Genomic DNA, 12304 nt, shown 5'->3' with positions numbered 1-12304 from the left:
AAGAACGATTACCAACCAAACCTCAATCGCAGCTTCTTTGGAGTTTTCAAAAACTATATACGGAAGGTATGATTATCAAGCAAGCTTCAGTCGTAGCTTCCTCAAGAGCTTTCAGTCCTTATATATATTGAAGGAACGATTACCAAGCAGAGTCCCCATCGCAACTTCCTCATTAACCTCCAACTCCTAGATATGGAAAGAACGATTATCAAGCAAGCCTCAATTGCAGCTTCCTCAAGAGCTTTCCATTCCCATACATGGCAGGAACGATTACAAACAAAAATAAAAGAACCTACATTCAAGAAACAAAATTCTGCTTCTCACAAAAAGCAAAAAGTAGATCACTTCAGCCATCACATACAGAAGCGTTTACTAATGGAAAGCTATCTGCCTATCGGATAGAGAGAGACCTCTCGTTCAAGCCGAAGCGTCGTCCAAGTTCCAAGGCTCTAAGCCTCGCCAGGAGCCTTGAATGGCACCTTGAGCGCAAACGACTTCAGATACTCGTAATCCGGGATATTGGCATCGACGCACTCCCGAATGATCTTAGCCCCCTCCGCACCATATGTCTCTTTCCAGCATTTATTTTCTTCCTCGACGGTCTTCGTCTTCTTTCCCTTGGCGAGACACAGGTCAGCTTCAAATATCCATAGCAGGTCATTTGTTACAGCGTCTCATCGCTGGAGAACTAAAGGGTGGGTATATAACTCACGTGTTTCGACTCCCTAGGCTTCAAACTGCAACTCTCAATCGCATCATTGTGGAAGCCTCTCCACTTCTCAAACGCCCTCTTGGCCTGCGCGTGATCCTCCTCAGTATCCCAGTTCAACATACCCGGATCATAGTCCATCCCAACCTCCTTGCAGTACGCCTCAATGATACCATTCGGGTTATCCAACAAATCATCCGCATCAATCATCGTGATGCTCACCTCTCCCTTCGGTAGGTTCCCGCTGTACTCACCAGCAATCGCAGGGCCAACATGTCCCCTTGACTTGAGGAAGTCGAAGACGCGGCGGAGCTCATCGTAGCCGGCTTCGCTTGGATCGAAGTTGTAGAACCCAGTTACCTTGTTGAGAGGTGGGATGGTGCAGCGGTAGTAGGAGGGGATGCTGCTGCGGGGGTGGCGGATCAGGAATGTGAAGTGGAACTTCTTCAGGATCTCCTCGGGGACAACAGTTGGGTTCGCGGGCTCGGCCTCGGTGTTGTAGGGATATGGAGCAGGCGAGATGGTATTGCCGTTGGTGACATGGCCATTGGTGCCGTGGCCATTGGTAGTATGCCCGTTGGTAGTATGGCCGTTGGCAGCATTGCCGTTGGTAACATGACCGTTAGTACCATTGGTAACGCCGTTGGTAATGCCGTTGGTGGCAGCACCATTTGTGCCAACGCCACGCTTAGGCACGCCACCTAACGAAGGGGCAATGGATGCGGGGTTGCGATGCGGCGGAGCAAGGTAATGGGTGATATCCTTGATGAAGACGCGTTTGCCCTGGAGACTTGTGTTAATTTTATGCCTAATACTGACGCGGAGTCTGCAAATAAATGCAGAGATAAACAAAATGAAGGCATGCTCATCTCGAGAAATTAGCTGATTTGATGATTGACCGGGATATAATGTCACTTGTGCCATTTATCAAAGGCTCAAAACTCATCACGCAAATCGGGCTCCGCCATCTTGTGACACAAGTCACAAGATGACAGAGCCTGATTAACTCCCCAGCATGAACTCGAGATTATGAGACATTCCCATTCCAGGCAATAACAAATAACAGAATAAATCGCTCGAGGAAAAGAAAGTACCAAAGGAACATATATAAAATCGTCCGAGAACCGTTTAAAATACGAAGCAGAGAGCATTCTTGCTCCACGAGACAATTCATATCACGTGATAATCAGATGAAATCGCTCAACGCAACGAACGAAAGAGAGCAAAAGGGCAGTATATAAAATCGTCCTTACCTCTTCAGTTTTCTTTTCGATCTGCTCGAAAACAGATGCATAGGTAGAGTCAGAGAATCCGGAGTCGTCTCTCGCCTGGACATCTGCCTCATAGCGGCTAGAGAGCCTCTCCGGCCCAAAGTAGAAGGCGTCTCCAAAGGGTTCATGGATGCATTGAAGATCTTTCCTGGTCATGAACACCTATGTGAGGTTAGCCATGGTGGTTGGGGGATTCGCTAAGTTTGGAACATGCCCGTTCGAAGGCCGTTGAGCATGCGCGCGGGTGAGTCGCCACGAAGATGGGTTTGTTGGACATGATGATACAGTTGCTGTTGTTGTACAACGTCGTACAGCCGGTATAGAGATAGGGACGTGTAGAATATAATTTGTACAAGAGAATACAAGATCTAGGTCGTGATAATCGTTACTTTCTTTTCTTCCAAACAGATGGTATGATGCTTCTCGTGGTTCGACTGATACTGATACTTCGGGGGGAGTGTTCTCAAGTCGCGAGTTCCTACCACAAGCAGTTGGAAATGCCAGGTGTATATATATACTTCTAGGGAAAGCAGGAGCCGACGAGACTTTCCCAGAGTATTAATATAAACACGAATCAAAACTACTTGCCCATTCACTTCCCTCCCATCGTTCGCCCCCCCGAGACATATCTCACCCCCACCCCCGGCGAGCCACTGAGAACGTACCCGCCGATTTGCGGGTACAAAGGGAGCGGCGCAAGGCGATGTGGGAAAATGGATGGATCAAATCGCTCTGAGTGGGGAGCGCGCAGCGTCATAGTCTGTTACTTTCGTTCCTTGCAGTCGGGGCTCCATATTTTCTTTTCCCGACGACAGCCCAGAACCGCGAACCACTCGAGGTTTACGTCAGAGAAGGGATAAAATGGGTTGCGAGTTCCAGCATGATTGTCCGGCCAATGGAACCGTCGAGGACATCCACGCCAGCAGAGGCAGGTTTCTAGGGGAAAAGCTTGCTTACTAGCTGTGCTAGCCATGTACTGTTTCCACTGCATCGACCCGCCCGTGCGCCAAGGTCACCATGGCTGTTTCGGGTGTATGCTTTTAGCACGCTGCAGTAGTAGAGTTCGGCGGATATCAGAATGGGATCAAATGTCTGTACAGCTGACACCCCTCATATCATTTAGAACAGGCATTTATACCCAGTACCCAGCCCCTAGCTGAGCTAGTTGTCAAGTGTGAGTTGCCGTGGCCACATGTTTTTTTGTTGGAAACTAAACTCGACTCGCCATGTCTATCGGGCGATAAAAGGCGCATACAATCTACACAATCTTATCTTATCTTGGTATCGGGGCACGTGGCACAACGCCAATTCAGCGCCCCCAGAAATGCAGTCAAAGGCAAAAATAGAATAGCTAAAACACACAACAATCACGTCATCGCTGGGTGGTCACTCTCACATTGTGAATGGAAGGACGATATAAGAGGTCGCATGTACTAGTCATCTGGCATTTTTGTTTTGTATAACGTGGGGGGAAAACCTGTGTCATGAGATTCATTATAACAGCCGTACTCAGAAAAGATCTCTCAGTTGGCTCACCGTCTAGGCCGTCAAAAGACTTCTGTATTTCAAAGCAATACGATAATTCGCCCCCATCTGAACGCCCCAAATGCCCCGGTATCATGCAATGACAGCAAACGCTTCAGCGCCAACCAAATATCACTGCTACTAGTCGCTATTTCACCAAACCCCTTTCGATTTTTATCCATACGCCGAGCCTCAAGACGGCCCCACTCTACCCCAGAGTCTCGTCCCCCTCCAGATCCTTAAATGAGCTTCCGTAAGAGGGCGAGCCAATAGCCTCAAAGTCGACCAGGTCAAGGTCGGTTGATTGGTCGCCGCCCAGGCTGACGCCATTCTTTGACTCCAGTTCCAGGCCGGCATTAACGATGTTCATGCGCAGTATGCGTTGTCGAAGTTCGCGCTCATATTCCTTTACTGAATCCAGGGTCTTTTGCTGCAGTTGGGCTCGGGGTGAAGGGATGACTGCATTGAGCGTCTGTAGACTAGTTAGTACATGGTAGATAGATTGTAGAGAAAGAGAACTCACCCCCTTGCTTGTGTCAATCCGCGCGTTCAAGGTCCCGTTCTTGATCATTCCCAACAGCTCTTCCTCAATCGATTCCCCCGACTGGGCAAACGACGCATTCAAACTTTCCAATGTGACGCATGAGAAAGGTATGAAGTACTGCGCGATGCTCTTGCTACGAATAAGGCGGAATATATCCGCCACATGGCTGGATAGATGGATATCAAGAAGATAATCGTTTCGGTAGCCTTCGAGAATTGACAAGCACACAGAATACCTGCCGTTGACAAACGAAGTAATGGCTCGGCGGACTTCTGGCTCAAGCTCCAGATAACTCCTGAAAGTACTGCTGTTGAGCACTCTCTTCTGCAGCTGATCCCGATCTATCGAAGCAAGTGCGCAAAGACTTCCGTATATGGCCACATCGTTCCCACTCATAATCGCAGGTGCATCCATGCCTGTACCGACTCCAAGAAACGAAGTCGCTGCTTCACTGTATTTTTTCTGGGCCATAAACGCCAACCCTTGAGCAATCTTGATAAATGGCTGCACAGCCTTTGCTTCTTCCGTTTGTGTTTGCTCTGTCACGGACAAGAGTTTTTGAGCGTGGTTGACGGCACCCAGCCAGTTCTTTTGTTCGATTGTGATTGTCGTCAAGTGTTTGTTGAGCTCGATGATGTGCTTGTTGATGATCGCATCCTGTCTCATCCTTTGGTATGCTTCATATGCCCTTTGTAGGTTCCCAGTACTCTGGTAAAATTTGCCGCAGTCCTCATTTCCGATCTACACTTTATGTCAGTACTCGGAGTAGGTTATGGTCCAATCCCACCTACCCGTATGCTCTCTTTGATGAGGTTGTTCTTGTAGCCCTTCAATTCTGCTTCCAGGCGTGCCCCTTCAACTTTATTCTGCTTTTCCATGCTGGTTACCCATTGGTCGTCATGTTGTGCTTCTGGCTCGTCCGGGGCGACGTGACTGTATGCCTCTTGGGCCACGTTGTAATGTGCTACATTCCGACCTTTCTTTGCCTCCACCACAGCCGCTTTGAGTGCCTCGGCGCGTAATACGGTCGAGTGTAATCCGATAAATAACAGGCGCTCAAATTTTGTGGTTCCTATATGCCCAAAGTCAGACTAGAACTATGGGGTTATGGCAGTAAGGAGGGGTCGGTTTTGGCACGGGACAGTCGGGAAACCGCTGGGAAGTCGTAGAGGAGCGGTGAACTGCCTTATAATAAGGCGCAGTGGTGAAAGGCCCACATACCTGTGTAGTTTTGGATATAGGTTTCGAGATCGAGCTTCGGCACTTCTAGTTATCATATCAATACCGGAGTTGCGGCTCATGCCCAGACATGGGAGCTATCTTACCAGTGACCTCGCCGATCGGCCCACTTTGAGGTGGCTGGCCTTTGGCCATGATGAGCTGCAGTTGAAGTTGGCAAAGTAGCCTAGCCCTAGAATTCAACAAATAGTTGCTGGCGTTATCGTGAAGCAAGCTTGGACATCCAAACTTCCATTGATCGTTTCCAGTGTCCAACGCGGGGAGATAATTGGCAAGGCACCAACCAGGCTTACCTAAAGCCCTAGTGAAGTTGAGCAAACAGTGCAAATTACGGATACGACAGGGGTACTTGTGTACCAGAGTACAGCCGAACAAGTGCTAGGGGCGGTCCATCGTAGCACCGATACTAAAGCTTATTGGACAACCTTAATATATTTCTGGATCGTGTGTCTTGCCATCGAACGACGACGTCAGTCTTCTCCATATTACGAGTTCGACACTATAGCCATCAAGAGGCCGGGAACTCTGTTGGGAATATCAGCAATGCCACTTTTATCGCCGCCGTGATTAGCAGCTTCTCTTGGCTTTCTATATACCACCTTACTTTCATCCCGCCCTTCCCTCGAGAGTTCGAAATATAAACAAAGGCGCATTACGCGTATCCTCACATGGGGTGGACCCAGGCTCCGCTAAAGTAAAGGCGATCCAAACTTCCAAGTTGCGCAACACTCCCCCTCTACTCAGCTGGCGGGTTTCACCCAGGTGGTTTCTTACCCGTCGACAAACCCTCGCTCCTTCTTTCGTCTCATTATATGCCCAGCAGTTATGATTGTATCGGTCCCACGGCGCATGCTGCCCGTTGTGGTCTGCACAGGCTTGGTTTTCATTGTCTTAATAATAAGAACCTTCTCATCTAGCTCATGGGAGAGCTTACCGCTGGAGAAGATTGGACTGGGAGATGCAAAGATAGATGACGATATCACGATCATTACACCAGGGGGGAAACAAAATCACGATAACGATGCGGACGGAATGCAATCTGTTGCGGATGAGGGACAGCCAGAAGTTGAGATGGGCAGGACGCCAGAAAAGTTCCCGGCAGGGACACCAAAACCACCAGGCTCGACGTACACAAAGATGCTGATTGTCCCAAAGACGAAGGCTGAAGATACCTCCTGGATCGATGAGAATTTCCCTCCAGGGGGCTCTCTGAACACATCCTTGTACATTGCGGACGACCCAACTGCACCCCTCCACCCGCCAAAGAATAAAGGCAACGAAGTTATGATATACCTTACCTACATAATCGACAACTACGACAACCTCGCCGATGTCAACATCTTCATACATGCACATCAATACGCATGGCATAATGACGAGCTACTCGACTCGGACTCTGCACAGATGGTGAACCGCCTCTCTGCGGAAAGAGTTCAGAGAGAAGGGTACATGAATTTGCGCTGCCACTGGTACCCAGGCTGCCCAGCCTGGATGCATCCTGGCACGACAGAGTTAGATGTCAACAAGCAAGAGGAACAGGTGCTAGCGCAGTCATGGAGTGAATTATTTCCCATGGATTCTATTCCGACTGTTCTGGCGCAACCCTGTTGTGCACAGTTCGCTTTGTCAAGAGAGCGTATTCGAGCCTTGCCCAAGGCCCGTTACGTTTTCTACCGGGATTGGTTGTTGCGGACACGTCTTCGCAACCATATCTCGGGCAGAGTCTGGGAGTATGTCTGGCACTACCTTTTCACCGGCCAAAATGTCATGTGCCCCAAGGAGAATGTGTGTTACTGCGACGGCTTCGGGGTTTGCTTTGGAGGCGAACAAGAGTACAATAGCTTTTATGCGAAAGTACACGAGAAGTCACACCACCAGGACAGGCTCAAGGTGGTTGAGGCAAATACAAAGAAGATCAAGGAAATGGAGGAGAAGGGGGAGTTTGACGAGAAACTCGCTTTAGACGTGCCAAAGACCGGCGAAGCTGCCGAGCTGCAGCAAAAAATCAACGAGCTCGGCGCATGGATTCAGATCGAGAAAGAAAAGGCTATTGAACGGGGCAACAATCCGGAAAATAGAGCCAAGGAGGCTGGACGGCCATGGACGGAGGGTGATGGGTTTTAATGGTGGCGTTATGACGGGTGCCCAAAGGATTGATGGTTTGGTATCGAATTGTACAAAAGGGATGTCCGAGTATATGTACTTAAGGTGTGCATTTGGCGCATTTTTGAATTGGGTTGGGTTGGACACACTATAGAATTGGGTGCGGTTGTTATTTAACAATATCGAGACGCTGAGAATGCCTCGAGATGGATATTGGTTAGTGTTATCAGACTGGATTTATTCCCAGTCGATGTAGTTATCTCTATAGTTCTGGTCAAGAATTAGGAAGGGGAGACTATTATTAGATCTTTATGGAATTAATTCTCTCTGCTGTTCCATCCACATCACTTTTGGAAAATAATAGGGGGCAATAATTAAACGCGTAATACTAGCATCACCAGCTAATTCCCAAACTTGACAATGCAGCGCTCATAGGCAATGTGCTCCTTTTGAGTTTAAATCTAACTTCTGGTCATACAATATCCCTTGCGCCCAATAGTATCTACAATACATATACACCTCGTACAGTGGCCCGGCTCCCAGTATCCTGCTCTATCTAGTATTCCTCCTGCGGTAACTCCTCAATTGCCCTCCTGTTATTCCTCGTCGTCTCCCAGTTATCATGCACCACCGACTCAGGCCAACTAGCCGCATACTCCGCATCCAAAATATCCGACCACCTCACGGTCGTCGAAATCTGCTCCACCACCTTCTCCGCCTTCTTATCCCCCGCATCCTTCTCAACCTTAGAAACCTTCTCCAACGTCGCCGCAATATCAGCGATGCTGTTCGCACGTTGATCGCAGAGCTTGCGGCCTCTCAGCTTCCTACTCAGCGTCCTTCCCTTCTCGTCCAGCCCGAGCTCTTTGGGCCATTGTGTCTCGTGTAGTGTGCGGTATTCGCGGAGCATGCGGAAGGCGTTGAGGCCTGCGGCGGAGTGGCCGGCTGGGAACTCAATGCGCGCGAGAGGGGACCAGAGATCTTTTCGGAGGGCGGCTGGGACGGTTTTCTTGCCGTTGTAGGGGAGTTGACGTAGAGCTTTGTTGTTCTGCTTTCTGTTAGCGCCACGTTCAATGGTAGATACCGCGTATCAAAGCACGACCCAGATGATCAGGAGAGAGAGCGAGCAATACCTTTACGTTCTGCTTCAGGGAGTAGACCACCTGCTTCGTCTGGAGATGGCTGTAGACGAATATTTGCCTGCCATGTTCCACCTCCGGCTTGACAGAAACAGAGGCATTGCGGACTTTATCGGCAAACCTCGCCCCGCTTCGAGCTATCTGTGACGCCGTGCTTGTGCTCATGATTCCGGTTGGGGCGCAATTGTCCTACTAAATTGTCTCCTCTCCATATCGAAGTCTACGAGATCCACGCTAAGAAATTACACCCGTAACACGTGACTTCACTAAATAGACCAGGCTGAAAAGGCAACTACCGCAGCCTTGTGCTAGTGTTGGCGCTAAACCTCATCGGGATGGAACCATCGGGAAGGTTGGCGGGGTTGCTGGTCATCGCTGGAGGGTTCCAGCACCGAAGTACCAAGTAACCTTGGAAGCATTACCATCTTGTGATATCATATATTTACCCTTATACAAATACAGGGTCTCAGGGATTTCATGCTATAAGAGAACCACCTTGCTACACATTCTGCAATCCATATACCAAATTATCATCACTTTCTACGCAAGCAACATTCAGCCTTGTGCCTGGCCAAGCAACCTACTCAAGCAAATATAAACCGATCTCGACAAGTCATCTTGAGGTCGACGTCACTTATAAATTAACGACAGCACAAACAACAAACCTGCATATTTTCAAACCGAAATCACACGCATAGAGGGTCATCATGGCTACCTCAAACATGCAGTTCACGGACAGGGCGAAGAAGGCCCTTGAAGACTCCATGATCCTGGCAGAGCAACATGCACACTCACAGCTATTGCCCATCCACCTTGCTGTCTCGCTCCTCGACCCGCTACCAGATGAGAGCAAAGACCAGCAGCAATCATTTAACGCCTCACACGGCCCGGCACAGTCATCATTCTTCCGCCAGGTCGTCGAACGTGCCCATGGCGATCCTCAGCTCTTCGACAGAGCCCTCAAGAAGGCCTTGGTTAGATTACCTAGCCAAGACCCTCCGCCGGACCAGATCGCCATGTCGCCCGCCTTCAGCAAGATTCTTAGGTCGGCGAACGAGCTGCAGAAGACTCAGAAGGATAGCTTTATCGCCGTCGATCATATGATCTCGGCACTGGCACAAGATACAACCATTCAAAAGGCACTGAGCGATTCGAACATACCTAATTCGAAGCTGGTGCAAGATGCGGTGCAACAGATCAGAGGCACGAAGCGAGTCGACTCGAAGACTGCGGATGCAGAGGAGGAGAGCGAGAACTTGAAGAAGTTTACGATCGATATGACAGCTATGGCAAGAGAGGGTAAAATTGACCCTGTTATTGGACGAGAAGAAGAAATCAGACGCGTTATTCGTATTCTTTCAAGGAGAACGAAGAACAACCCGGTGTTGATCGGTGAGCCTGGTGTTGGAAAGACCACTGTCGTCGAGGGTTTGGCACAGCGAATCGTCAATCTCGATGTGCCAGACAACCTTGCAGCCTGCAAGCTTCTATCTCTCGATGTCGGCGGCCTGGTCGCCGGAGCCAAATACCGTGGAGAGTTTGAGGAGAGAATGAAGGGTGTCCTGAAGGAGATCGAAGACTCCAAGGAGATGATCGTCCTATTCGTCGACGAGATGCATCTTCTCATGGGAGCCGGTGCGAGCGGCGAGGGTGGCATGGATGCTGCCAATTTACTCAAGCCTATGCTTGCTCGTGGACAGCTTCATTGTATTGGAGCCACGACTTTGAGCGAATACCGAAAGTACATCGAAAAGGATGCCGCCTTCGAACGCCGTTTCCAACAAGTTATCGTCAAGGAGCCGACGATCCCTGAGACTATCTCTATTCTCAGAGGTCTCAAGGAGCGCTACGAAGTTCATCACGGAGTCACCATTGCCGATGCTGCTATTGTCTCTTCCGCAACTCTTGCAGCTCGATATCTTACAGCCAGAAGGCTGCCAGATTCTGCAGTTGACCTCATTGATGAGGCTGCTGCTGCAGTCAGAGTTGCCAGAGAATCTCAACCAGAAATTATTGATTCTTTGGAGAGAAAGCTGAGGCAATTGAAGATCGAAATCCACGCACTATCACGCGAGAAAGATGAGGCATCTAAAGTTCGCCTTGCTCAAGCAAAGCAAGACGCAAGCAACGTCGAAGAAGAGCTCCGACCACTCCGCGACAAGTATGAGAATGAGAGGAAGAGAGGCAAGAGCATTCAAGAGGCCAAGATGAAGCTTGACCAATTGAAGTTCAAGCAGGAAGAGGCATCTCGCATTGGAGATGTCGGACGCGCAGCTGATCTCAAGTACAACGCAATTCCAGAGCAAGAAGACTTGATCAAGAGTCTTGAGGAAGAAAAGAGATTGGCTGATGCTAGGTTGAACGAGACCTCTGCGGATACCGGCGGATCCATGACCAGTGACGTCGTTGGCCCAGATCAAATCAACGAGATTGTGGCCAGATGGACCGGCATTCCAGTCACGAGATTGAGGACGACCGAGAAAGACAAGCTTCTTCACATGGAGAAGGTACTCAGCAAGATTGTTGTTGGCCAAAAGGAAGCTGTTGGTTCTGTCTCCAACGCTATTCGCCTCCAACGATCAGGCCTCAGCAACCCGAACCAACCTCCCAGCTTCTTGTTCTGCGGTCCGTCTGGTACGGGTAAAACCTTACTCACCAAAGCTCTGGCCGACTTCCTATTCGACGACCCCAAGGCCATGATTCGATTCGACATGTCCGAATACCAGGAACGTCACTCATTGTCACGCATGATCGGTGCCCCGCCAGGTTACGTAGGCCACGATGCTGGCGGACAGCTGACCGAAGCCCTGCGCCGCAAGCCTTTCTCCATTCTTCTGTTCGATGAGGTCGAGAAGGCAGCCAAAGAAGTCCTTACAGTTCTCTTGCAACTCATGGACGATGGCCGCATCACCGATGGCCAAGGCCGTGTCGTCGACGCACGCAACTGCATCGTCGTCATGACATCCAATCTCGGTGCCGAATTCCTGGCTCGCCAGAATGCGCCGAACGGCAAGATCGACCCAACAACAAAGGAGATGGTCATGCAAGCTCTGCGCAACTACTTCTTGCCGGAGTTCCTCAACCGTATCAGCTCTATTGTCATCTTCAATAGGCTGACAAGACATGAGATCCGCAAGATTGTAGATGTACGACTTGAAGAGATTCAGAAACGTCTCGAGTCCAATGGTCGCAATGTTACCATTGAGATTTCTGGTCCAGCCAAGGATTACCTCGGCAGTGCGGGATACAGCCCTGCATATGGTGCGAGACCGTTGGCGAGACTCATTGAGAAGGAGGTTCTCAATAGAATGGCAGTCTTGATTCTGAGAGGCAGCATTAAGGATGGAGAGACAGCGAGGGTTGTCCTTGAAGACGGGCGCCTGGATGTTCTCCCTAACCATGGCGATAGCAGCGAACAAGAGAGCGAGGAGGAGGATATGGATTTGGATGATGGTGACGCATTAGATGCGATTACAGGGGAGGATATGGATCTTTACGACTAGAAGTCAAGAGAGTCTGGATAGGATCAGGCGGATTAACGACATTTATGATTATTAGCAAACAGAGTCTCGTGTGTTTTGAGATTTAAAAGAAGCAACCGCCCACGCGGTTTTGTTTCATAGAAGTTAAATAGGGGAGGTGAGCGAAAATGTAAATAATTTATTAAACAATAAGAGGTTTATAAACCATCAATCATAAAAACAGGTTCCTCGTGACTGTTCGTGCAATGTACAGTAGAACAGTAGAATCTACGAGATGCTGTAGCAAATCCGTG

The 12304-nt window shown here is 49.4% G+C and overlaps 5 protein-coding genes across 5 annotated transcripts; 2 read left to right on the top strand and 3 right to left on the bottom strand.

Moving 5' to 3' along the window:
• Positions 1-13: 13 nt before the first annotated feature.
• VE01_02080 (uncharacterized protein) lies at positions 14-2583 on the bottom strand. Its single transcript, XM_059463410.1, has 4 exons — positions 2195-2583; positions 1963-2142; positions 713-1492; positions 14-617 (listed from the first exon to the last, which is right to left on the bottom strand). The coding sequence occupies exons 1-4, from the start codon at positions 2255-2257 to the stop codon at positions 450-452; spliced, it is 1191 nt and encodes a 396-aa protein (XP_059319976.1). The 5' UTR covers positions 2258-2583; the 3' UTR covers positions 14-449.
• An 822-nt stretch (positions 2584-3405) lies between these two features.
• On the bottom strand, positions 3406-5537 carry VE01_02079 (uncharacterized protein). Its single transcript, XM_018271590.2, has 5 exons — positions 5374-5537; positions 5270-5314; positions 4840-5120; positions 4028-4789; positions 3406-3976 (listed from the first exon to the last, which is right to left on the bottom strand). Exons 1-5 carry the CDS (start codon positions 5420-5422, stop codon positions 3713-3715), a joined length of 1401 nt encoding a protein of 466 aa, XP_018133432.1. The 5' UTR covers positions 5423-5537; the 3' UTR covers positions 3406-3712.
• Positions 5538-5724: 187 nt separating this feature from the next.
• On the top strand, positions 5725-7730 carry VE01_02078 (uncharacterized protein). Its single transcript, XM_018271589.2, has one exon. It carries the CDS (start codon positions 6113-6115, stop codon positions 7409-7411), a length of 1299 nt encoding a protein of 432 aa, XP_018133577.1. The 5' UTR covers positions 5725-6112; the 3' UTR covers positions 7412-7730.
• Positions 7731-7833: 103 nt separating this feature from the next.
• On the bottom strand, positions 7834-8722 carry VE01_02077 (uncharacterized protein). Its single transcript, XM_018271588.2, has 2 exons — positions 8524-8722; positions 7834-8438 (listed from the first exon to the last, which is right to left on the bottom strand). Exons 1-2 carry the CDS (start codon positions 8692-8694, stop codon positions 7947-7949), a joined length of 663 nt encoding a protein of 220 aa, XP_018133582.1. The 5' UTR covers positions 8695-8722; the 3' UTR covers positions 7834-7946.
• Positions 8723-8932: 210 nt separating this feature from the next.
• Positions 8933-12234, top strand: HSP98 (Heat shock protein hsp98). The gene has a single exon (XM_018271587.2). The coding sequence runs from the start codon at positions 9237-9239 to the stop codon at positions 12030-12032; it is 2796 nt and encodes a 931-aa protein (XP_018133581.1). The 5' UTR covers positions 8933-9236; the 3' UTR covers positions 12033-12234.
• Positions 12235-12304: the final 70 nt, after the last annotated feature.

The sequence above is a fragment of the Pseudogymnoascus verrucosus genome (genome assembly GCF_001662655.1).
Source record: "Pseudogymnoascus verrucosus strain UAMH 10579 unplaced genomic scaffold scaffold_6, whole genome shotgun sequence".
Lineage (NCBI taxonomy): Eukaryota > Fungi > Ascomycota > Leotiomycetes > Thelebolales > Thelebolaceae > Pseudogymnoascus > Pseudogymnoascus verrucosus.
Note: the sequence above shows the minus strand (reverse complement) of the source record. Positions and strands in the feature narration are given on the sequence as shown.

What these genes read in the sequence shown, in the direction of transcription:
- VE01_02077 (XM_018271588.2), bottom strand. Translation starts at nt 8,694, where the DNA reads ATGAGCACAAGCACGGCGTCACAGATAGCTCGAAGCGGGGCGAGGTTT. An exon ending in CCCTGAAGCAGAACGTAAAG is followed by an intron (nt 8,439 to 8,523) that starts GTATTGCTCGCT and finishes AACAGAAAGCAG; the next exon opens with AACAACAAAGCTCTACGTCA.
- VE01_02079 (XM_018271590.2), bottom strand. Translation starts at nt 5,422, where the DNA reads ATGGCCAAAGGCCAGCCACCTCAAAGTGGGCCGATCGGCGAGGTCACT. An exon ending in CTATATCCAAAACTACACAG is followed by an intron (nt 5,121 to 5,269) that starts GTATGTGGGCCT and finishes TTGGGCATATAG; the next exon opens with GAACCACAAAATTTGAGCGC. An exon ending in GGATTGACACAAGCAAGGGG is followed by an intron (nt 3,977 to 4,027) that starts GTGAGTTCTCTT and finishes ACTAGTCTACAG; the next exon opens with ACGCTCAATGCAGTCATCCC.
- VE01_02080 (XM_059463410.1), bottom strand. Translation starts at nt 2,257, where the DNA reads ATGTCCAACAAACCCATCTTCGTGGCGACTCACCCGCGCGCATGCTCA. An exon ending in GCTCAACGGCCTTCGAACGG is followed by an intron (nt 2,143 to 2,194) that starts GCATGTTCCAAA and finishes AACCTCACATAG; the next exon opens with GTGTTCATGACCAGGAAAGA. An exon ending in TCGAAAAGAAAACTGAAGAG is followed by an intron (nt 1,493 to 1,962) that starts GTAAGGACGATT and finishes ACAAGTCTCCAG; the next exon opens with GGCAAACGCGTCTTCATCAA.
- HSP98 (XM_018271587.2), top strand. Translation starts at nt 9,237, where the DNA reads ATGGCTACCTCAAACATGCAGTTCACGGACAGGGCGAAGAAGGCCCTT.
- VE01_02078 (XM_018271589.2), top strand. Translation starts at nt 6,113, where the DNA reads ATGATTGTATCGGTCCCACGGCGCATGCTGCCCGTTGTGGTCTGCACA.